This window comes from Carettochelys insculpta, chromosome 11, assembly GCF_033958435.1.
Source record: "Carettochelys insculpta isolate YL-2023 chromosome 11, ASM3395843v1, whole genome shotgun sequence".
NCBI classification, from domain to species: Eukaryota; Metazoa; Chordata; order Testudines; family Carettochelyidae; genus Carettochelys; species Carettochelys insculpta.
In genome coordinates this window covers 6168794-6178571 of record NC_134147.1, presented here as the reverse complement: position 1 = coordinate 6178571, position 9778 = coordinate 6168794, and the positions used below count along the sequence as shown (strand labels likewise).

Below are 9778 nucleotides of genomic sequence, written 5' to 3'. Positions count from 1 at the left end.
CTATGATTTTTGCTATAACTGGTAAATAATTTCTTCTTTGAAAAATTAGGAAAATCTTTTTAAAAGAGATGATTTGTGATTTCTGACAAAGTACAAAACGTGTCAAGCCTGCTTTATTTATAATCTTTTACTTACTACTTAACTTTCCCTTCTTTTGACTGGGAGGACCTTAATCTCTTCTAGTCTTTCAAAAGAGAATTCAGTCTGAAGAGTAAAGGAAATCATTTTTTGGTAGTGGAAGAACTCTAATGATCAAACTATATCGAGTTTTATTAACTACTTGAAATGCGTCAATTTAAAACTTAACAACAACAGAGAGAAAATGTTAAGGCTGAGACCTAAGCAAAAAAGTAAAGTTATTTAGCATTTGACATTGTCGTATTTCTAATTGTAGGTTTTTAGCACATGTTACAGTAATACTGGGAGAGGGAGAAACTAAAGCCCCTGCCAAACTTGTTTCATCCTTCCTTCCAACCAGAAGCATTCACAGAGTCAGAGAAGAGTCTAACAAAGCATTGCCTTTTAAAGCTATAAATGAAGCCCCAGCAGGTTCCCCTGGAAGAACTATTTGTTATAGGAGGGCAGACTGAACTTCCACCCATTCAGTTTCACGCCTGCAGCTGTCTCCTCTTGTCAATTCAGAGCTTCATCCAGCTCCAGCCACGCCAGTCAGTAAATTCTACAAACCCCAGTCATCGCTAAGAATAAACCTTTCCAAACAGCAGCTCGTGTCAACCTGAATCATTCTGGGATCTGGTTTGGGAAAATGACCCAGCTAATGACTTCATGTTAAATCGGCTATATAAGTGGAGGGAAAAAAACAGGCTGCCACAGATTGCACTCAGAGCTGATCCAAGGGAAAAATTGCCTCCAAGAGGACTAATACTGAGTAAGCATCCCCATCATGTCACAGGTATGGAATGATACTGAGCTGCCAGGCATATTGCATTGTAACGTCCAACAAATACTGCACTGGTTAATGATTCTTGGGATTAAGCAGCATATTGACAATTTACGCTTTGGTAATCCTCGTATTTAATGAACATTTTATCAAATCTTTAACTAGCTTGCTGTTTAGCTAGCTGGTTTTGGAAACTTTCTTTTTTAGCCAAACTTTGTAGAAGAATTTAGCAATGAAACTATTTTTGATCAGTTAAAAAAAGCAACTTCTCTACTGGAATGACTGCAAATTAATTTAGTTTTCCAAAATATACCGTGGAAAAGGACAGATTTTTTTCCCTCTCTAGTCTGTGCAGATAGGGTGATAAATTTAAATACAGATGTTATTCCTTTCTGCCTTTTAAGCTAATTTTGAAAGGCTTTGTTAAAAAAAAAATTGTATGGCTTGTCTAAAATGTGGGATTTTGGTTTGGAAGCTTTTAAATGTTTTGTTTCTTGCTCTGTTTCCTTAAGGAGTAAATCTCCTTGGAGTATGCCATTCTCAATGTAAAATGAGGCTACAATATAACAAAATACAGAAAAGCCAGGGCATATGTGACTAAAAATTATAGACGTGAAGCTAAAATAGCAGTTTAAGACCCAGCGTACTCACTTCAAATGTACTGTGTGACCACCAAGTTATTTTTTCACTCAGACTCCCCCACCCCACGCATTTTAAAGTACATCTAAGAGTGGCTCAATTTCAAGATTGCTGTGAATGCATAAAGAACCTAAAGAATGTATACAGTTTTCCTATTAGAGAGTGTCTTATGACAGAGCTGAGATGGAAAGAAAGCTTTACAGGCACAATGCTGCAGTGTTAGGGAAAAGAATCCCAAGAAGCATTAGGGGAAAATTCAGTTCTGGTTACTCTTTGTTCCAAGTGAAACAGACTTGATGTTGCAGATTTTGTAAATTAACACTTTGTGCTGTTGACAGTGGCGATAAACCTGCACTGGATTGTTGTGCCTGCTAGGAATAGCTTCTGGCTAAGATCCTGTCACTTGTGACTGGCGAGCAATTGAAAATAGTCCTACTCCGTGCCAGTTTTAATAATACCCAGCGTGCCAGCAGGCCTGAAGCATCTTTTCTTCGGCTGTCTTCACTGCCAAAGAAGGTGTATTTACTGCAAGGGAACGAATGCTCTGCAGCTCTCCTGTTGTAAAATCCTTATTGGAGACAAGGCACTGTAGTTTTTCTGTGAGGTCAGCTACAGGCAGGGAGGAGGGACAGAGCTGGCTTTACCAATCTACTGCACAGGAAAGCTTCGGGGGCCTTGCTATACGAGGGTTTATATCAAGTTAGCTAATGCGCCTTCCTTACTCTGCAGTCAACACACAGCATTTTGGGCTGTAAAGACAAAGCCTTAGGAAATCCTGACATCTGGCCTTTCAGAGGAGGTTTTACAGGTTTCATGCACACACTGGACATCAAACCAGTTTTTTTATATAAGCTGATTTAGAACATGCAACCACCTGAAAAGGCCTGTGTACTACTGTTTTCATTGACCTGCTCTGGGGTTGTGAAGCATGTAAATAATTCACACCTGCATAATAAATACAGTACAGGTTGAACCTCTCTAGTTTGGCACCCTTGGAACCTGACTGGTGCCAAATGAGAGAATTTTGCTGACCGATGGGAGGTCAGTGTTATCTAGCAGTATTACCAACACTTCCACTGTTTACTGGGCTCTTAGAAGACATTTAGGGTAAATTATAGCTAAACAACAGTGCAGAACACTGAGAGCCAGGACTGGTGGCTGGAAACAAACTGTTCTTTTTTTATATTTTTGTCGTTGCTTTCTTTGGCTGGGTATATAACACTTTCCCCAGAGGCCTCAGGGTTGCTTTGGTTCCCACACTAAATTGCAGTAACATTGACTGCAAGACATTCTTCTGTGTGGGTAGCCAACAGAAAACATACAAGAGACTGTAGGACAACCAGTCTTCCCACTGCAAAAGTCACGAGTTTAGATGCTGCTTGGGACAGATGACAGAAATCATTCTCATGTTTGAGGTAAAGAGAATCCAGTCCACTGACTTTTACATGTTGTTTTCTCCCCCCCTCAATCGCTAGAAATTGGTCCATTCTGCCCCTTTTCCTGAGATAAGTTCTCTGTAGTCAAGTCAGCAATGACCAGCTAAGCTAAAATAAGGAAAGAGGACCTAATTATGGAGTAACAGCCTGTTAGTGTTCACAGCTACTCTTGAATTAAACACCATAGCCCAAGGGTTTGATTTTTTTAGTTGCTTCTCTTGTGAGGATAGGGTTGGGCTAATCAAATTGAATGCCTGTATGCCAGGGACCACTATGCACTCCATGCCAGGAGGGAGGGTCGCATCCTCTTTTGTCATTCAATGAAATAGCACGCTGAAGACAAGACTCTCAGTGCGTGACTGGCTGACCACATGTAAGTTGCATCATACAGCTTCCTGTTTTGGTGGTGATGCATTCTGCTGTTAGCATGCCCATTAGCTGGAAGAAGTCTAAGTAGAAAAATCAGAGCTATACAACATGCAGTAGTAGCAAAGTATGGTAAATTGCAAGCCTCAGTTACACATTTTGCTGCTGTCGGGATTGAAATTTTATTCATTTATTTATTCACTCCAGAGTATGAATTGAAACACTTAAATGTGTTCAGAATCTGTAGCCAGCACCCCAATTTCTTTGTTTGCATTGCTAACTTATACAAACTTTCTGTTCAGGGGGACGAGGGGCAGAAACTTTCTCTCATTCAATTACCAACAGACTGGTGATTGTATGGGTAAATAGTTAATCTGGATCAATGAAATCCAACTAGAAATTTTCTCCAGATTATTAAATGCAATGATTCACAAGTAGAAAGATGCACAAAACAGATTCTAGAGAAATACATAACGAACACTTAGCCATTTTAGACTCTGGATATGTCTTCCCTTTAGAGTTGTGCCAGCCTCTCGGTGCTGTCCCTTATCTTCACAAACAGAAACCTCTGACCCAAGTTTTAATGGCGCTTTCAACACAGAGCAGTTGCCCTATCTTGGGCTGCAGGCCAAAATCCCAATGAGGCTTTCCCTTGGGTTGGTAAAGCACCCACTTTGCAGTGGAGACACGAACTAAATCATTGGAATGCTTGGAAGTCCTCCTCTGCTTTCCCACAATACCCCTCTCCCCCTGTGTCCAAAAGGCCAGACAAGTTCTCCCAGAATTTATTGGGAAAGACTCATTCAGCAGCTCAGTTCACTGCAATGCAAAGAACCATGGAACATGACCCTGGAAGTACTAACAACACACCTGGCTAAGTGCATCATCAGTGTAAGGATGCCAACGCTTGCTCTAGACTAACATGACAACTCAGACCCACTTGCTGATCACTGGAGTTAACTCTGCAGTGAAAACATACCCCAGCCTGATGCCTACAGCAGATTTTACCAGAGTGGTTTGAATCGTTCCAGCTTTGTCAGCTGGTAGCCTGACGGTCCTGGCCAAATTAAGGGATCTGTCTTTGTATGTGTTAGTCGAGATCTAGATTCCTCTATTTCTTCTCCACTTTACTTCCTAAACCTAGACTCAGGTTCCTTTGCTACCTAGCCCTTTTGCTCTTTAGGCACTGGGCAACATTTTGTACATATGATTATAAACCACTTCCGTTCTGTCTTCAAAAAGTTCTCTCAAGATCATTAGAGAAGTAACACTGATTCTCAGGAAAGTCTTTTCAATATCTAGGTCAGGAAGATTAATATTTTGTAGCAATTTTTTTTCTTTGCCACCTGCATGCAAGGCAGGGGCCTACTGTTGTATGTATGTGCTGTACATGGTTGCAGATAGTGTGTGTGCGTGCATACATTATAGTTTAGGTACAGGTGGAATATGAAGTATGGGTGAAACCAGTGTTTCTTAAACTTTGGAGATCACAGAACACCAAAGAATAATATTTTTAACGCAGAACACATGAAAATTTTCTTGAAAAGGAATTGTCGTCAGACTCAAAAAGAGGAGCAAACAGGCAACATATACAGCAAAAACAATATGAAGCAATTTAATGAGATACCATAGCAGTGAAGAAATCACATTGCATCTGGTTTAAAAACAGGAAATCTGTACTTTGTTATTCATCCAGACGCTCGTGGCACACCTGTGGGTTTTTCATGGAACGCCAGTGTTTCACGGAACATAGTTTAAGAAACACTGTATTAGGCAACAGCTCTGTAACATGAGATACTGACGTCTGGCTGTCTGTCAACGTTTTCAGGCAGCTCCCGTGAAAAAGAAGCGTCCTCCGGTGAAGGAAGAAGATCTCAAAGGGGCCAGAGGAAAGCTCTCCACCAACCAACCGATTAAATCCAAAACGTACCAAGTCATGAAGCAATGTGGTAAATCCTGCATCTGTTAACAGTACTGGAAATGTTAATGCAAGCTTCAAAGTACAACCTTAATTTAATTGATAAGCCCAGCTAAGGTGTGAGCTCCCCGAAGAACAGCCAAGCTAGGGCCATTCAGGCAACCTATATTTGCATACAGCAAAAAGACATTTTTTTCTGATAACAGAGTATATTCATGTTTTCAGGGAGCATAGTATATGCATTATGGCACATAAACGTAAAGTGGGCAGAACCCTCTCCTGAAATGCAGGCACAGTAACGCCTATGTATTTTACTCTGGTTGTGTGTCTCATTGGAGAAGAAAAAGAGTAGGAACTGGTCTCATTCCTATGCCTCTTTCACGTGGTAGGTTCTCGCTAGCTGGTGCTCATCAGGTGAAGGCTCTCTGCCTCCAGACTGTACTAATTGGTGGGAAGTACTGCCATGGGTTAGATTTCTGGAACAAGGGCTAAACCAAGTTCTTACTCCCTAATTAACGCCATGGGGTCTTGCTTGAATGAGCACTCGGTTTAAAAAATTAATTGGGAGACTAGAGCATTTTTTTCCTATGTTGGAAAGTGCCTGTGATGTCAGGGGACTATATGAGCTGTGCTTGAGACTACAGGGCATAAATAGATAGAAAAGGTTCCTATTGATTGGAATGTCTCTCACCGGATGCACATGCCTTTTCGCTCTCTTAGGATGGGAGGTTTTGAGGGGGGAAATCATGAGGAAAGATGAGGTTTAGATTGGAACGTAGTTCGAGAGTAGCCAAGACGTTCAGGGATTGGACTACACTGCTGCTAAGAGTCTGTGAGGTTATTCAGAGCACAGTCTTCAATAATGCAACCCTGGGTGCTGCAAAGCCGCACATGTTGTACCATTGGCTTACGCGTAACAGGTCCTGGATTTCCAGGCGTTTGAATGGGATGATGAATCTCGTCAAAGAAAAGATGTAAATGTTCCAGCAGCACCGCTGTTGTTGGCACAAATCCTTTTAACTGATTGGCTCCTTTGCTCTTCTTTTTCAAGAACAAGAAGGCTCTGTGGCACCGTCCATATTTAGTCAAGATCGGACGGGAGGTGAAACAGTCTTTGAGAAGCCTCAAGACGAGCCGCCCAAGAGCATCTTTGGTTGATCGCCAAATCTGCGTGACAAAGATTCCTAATGCACCACTTAATCCAAAATTGTTCTTTCTTGCATTAAAGTTAGTGCTGCACGAGTACATCAACTTAATTCTTTGAAATCGGTCATTAATTAGAACTCATTTTATAAGATACAGCTTCCTTTTATAAGTGTTTTCTTTCTGTGTTGTACATTCTGTAATGGTTTCAGCAAGAACCTGGTCACAGGACACAGGCTGGCACAGGAATGACCAATTTCTACTTAAATGGCATATGTGGGTTTTTTTAAGACTTATGTTCCAAGGGTGTGATTTTTCTGTTTTGGATGTAATCTTAACACCCAACAAAGGTAAAATAAATTAATTATTTGGATTTGATGTCAGTGCAATTCCTTCAAAGTGTTAATGTTTTATACTACTGTATACTGCTGCTGTTTTCACAGTTGGACACATAATTTTGCATGATGAAGGACTTCATTTTCATCTGTATTTTTTCTCGGACTTCTGCTTGCCTCACTTTACTTAAGGATTCAGGTGAGTAGGATGGCTTACTTACTGCTAACAAGTGGGATGAAACCATGTTAAATTGAATACTATGCATCCAGGACTCTAGAAAGATTTGTGCAGCGCATCGGGGTCACCCTGTGCAGAGCTGACAGTTGGCTGTATGGAACACTGGGTATGGGGATGAAAGAGAGGGAGGGATGACTCAGCGGTTGGAGTACTAGCGTAGAACCCTGGAGATCCAGGTTAAATTTGTTGCTCTGCCATCAGCTTCTTCTGTGACCTTGGGAAAGTCAGTTTCCTCTAGTCTGTAAAATGGGCACAATGCTTCTGCCTTACTTCATTAGGATATATGCATTAGCAATCAGGAGGTCCTTATACATGACAGTGATGAAAGCTACAGAGTACGTAAGTGAGAGGATCTATGGGTTTAGAACTATTTTAAAAATATACCGATATACCAGGTTCTATCCAGCCTTACAAAACAGTACACTGGAAAAGTGACTTACACTTACACGGCTATCAAACTGTGACATGAAAACATGCTGAAAGAATGACTGAGGTTTTAACTTGTGTTGCAACACCTCTACAATGTCATCTTTCCAATGCGTAGCACTCGTCTGCAAAAAAGGTTTTGCAGAATGGCACAGCTGTTACTAGTCAGATGTGTTGTGCATCACACACCTAAGGAGTGACGGTTGTTCTCAAAGCAAACAAGCAACAACTAAGTGTGACAGTCAAAATTTCTTGTTTTAGGAATACTAAAATAACATGCTCTGTTCTAGTGTGCAGTGTCTTCAAATTCAGGGGAATTAGTTTGGATAAAATAAGTCCTAGACAAGCCACGTTTTTCCTAAGGCTCAGAACATTCAATACATTTTTTTCTAACCTTTATTTTTCATGTTTATAAAACTGCCTGGGTTAGCTTTTGATGCCAGCCCTACTGAAGGAGCCAAAATGATGTGAGGTTTTCCTCTTGAGTATTTCCAGCCTGTCTAGAATTTAAAAATATTCTCTAGAGAACTTGTTCACAGGAGGCGACCCGATCATTTAACTGTGGAGAGCCCCACATTCTTTAAAAGGGCAAACACTTAATCTTCTATGAAAAATAAATCTTGCCTGTTGAATTGTCTATGCAGATGACAAACACTGGTGGGGTTTTTGTTACTGTTTTCCTGTATGTGCATGGCCTTTTCTAAAACCCAGTTTCCACAATTTCAGATGTATGGAGCCACGGAGAAAGCTGCTGCTGGGGAATGGTCTCTGAAAATATGTTTCCTTAATGTTATGGTTTAGGAAACTTTTGTAAAGATAATCTCAGACAATCCCCCCCCTGCCCCGCCCCGCCCCGTCCCCAAACATCTGAAAAGTAGGAAGAAATGCAAAGATGCTTAGGGCAAGCCCGCTTTACGATGCCGCATCAGCTGCACTGTGGTAGCATGTTTGAAGACACCCTCCTGTTAAATATAGTGCATCTCCTGAAAATGCAGCACAGCCTGGACAGTGCAAAACCTGCTCTGCTCGTTGGGAGAAGGGCTTTTTCACACCCTCTGCCCTGAGTTCTATCAACTTAGGGTGTAGCACAGACCTGCCCTGAGCTTTTTGAAAGAGTGGACTAGTGAATTAATCATCCCACGTTTATGGGGATCATGGGAGATGGAATTGCCGCAGGTTACTGCTGAAGTGATCCAGTTCCCTTCACTGGTAATGGGAAGAGAAGGGGTGAATTATTGGGCTTTTTTCTTACTCTTTATCAAAACTAAACAATTACTTCCTGATGGGTCCTACACACCTGCCTAAGGAGCCTCCAGCTGGATATTTAGAATGCAGCCCAGAGAAAGGAACGTGAGTTCGGAGAAACTTGTATGCACATGAACCTCTATCATTTTTTGATTTTGTCCGTATCATATGAAACAAAGAAGTCACCAGGTGCAACGAAAGCCATTAACTGAAAACAAACACAAGTTAATACTGTAGTATTTCATGTTAACCTGTGGCTTCCGCCACTCCACTCAGCCAAATATTATAGTGGGATTTAAAAAAAGAACTGGATCAGTTAACAGGTCAGAGTGTAATTACCAGCTAGAAACATGACTGAGCGCTTGCTGCATGAAAGAAGGGATTTGATTTCCCTTCCCACATACAGTACAGCTTTGTACAAACGGTTGGGTACATTTGTAGGGGAGTTTGGTGCCTTTTTTATGGAAGATAAAAGCTACCAATGGAAGTGTGGGGGAAGGGCGGTGCATTAGAAGTCTGATTGCCACGGTAGAATCAGCATACACTGCCCTTGTCTGAGCCTCGAGAAATTGAAGGACAAAGGGCTTGTCTTAGCTTGGCGCAGGAGCGTGGACATTGGGCTGTGCACGCTCTGTTGGCCGAGGTCCAACTCCCTCCTCCCTCTCAGTTCCCAGATATAGTTGGCTGGGAATTAACGGCCCACAGCCCCATCTGCAGGCAATTGGATGGGCTTATCGGGGTTGAACAAGCAAGCGTGTTCCAAAGCCCTCCACCTCAGTCCAGCTGCTCTGTGTACCAAACCAGTTTTGCTTTTCCCTTCTGCGGCCATAGATGCTAACAGAACTCAACACTCCTGAATGTGATGGAGTTCCCTCTTCCCTCTTCCCGCTCCCCAGATTTTGGCAAACTTAATTATACTTGTGTGGTGGGGTTTGGGGTCCCCGAGCTCTGCGCCCTGTCTGAAGGCAGGAGTGACTCTCACGCAGCAGGAGAACAGCAGGTTTATTAGCTGACAGGACACAGCGTTGTACAGAGGCGTCAGTACAGGCGGAGACAGCCAGTCAAATCCATGTTGGGGAGAGGAGGCCTCGAGGGGTCCCCAGAGCCAGGGCCTTGCCCCCTCCTTGGTCT

General features: G+C 42.1%; 1 protein-coding gene across 1 annotated transcript; it reads left to right on the top strand.

Annotated features, from left to right (window-relative positions):
- The first annotated feature begins 686 nt into the window (after positions 1-686).
- MUSTN1 (musculoskeletal, embryonic nuclear protein 1) lies at positions 687-6776 on the top strand. The gene is made up of 3 exons (XM_075006209.1): positions 687-913; positions 5171-5291; positions 6312-6776. The coding sequence occupies exons 1-3, from the start codon at positions 905-907 to the stop codon at positions 6416-6418; spliced, it is 237 nt and encodes a 78-aa protein (XP_074862310.1). The 5' UTR covers positions 687-904; the 3' UTR covers positions 6419-6776.
- The last annotated feature ends 3002 nt before the right edge of the window (positions 6777-9778 follow it).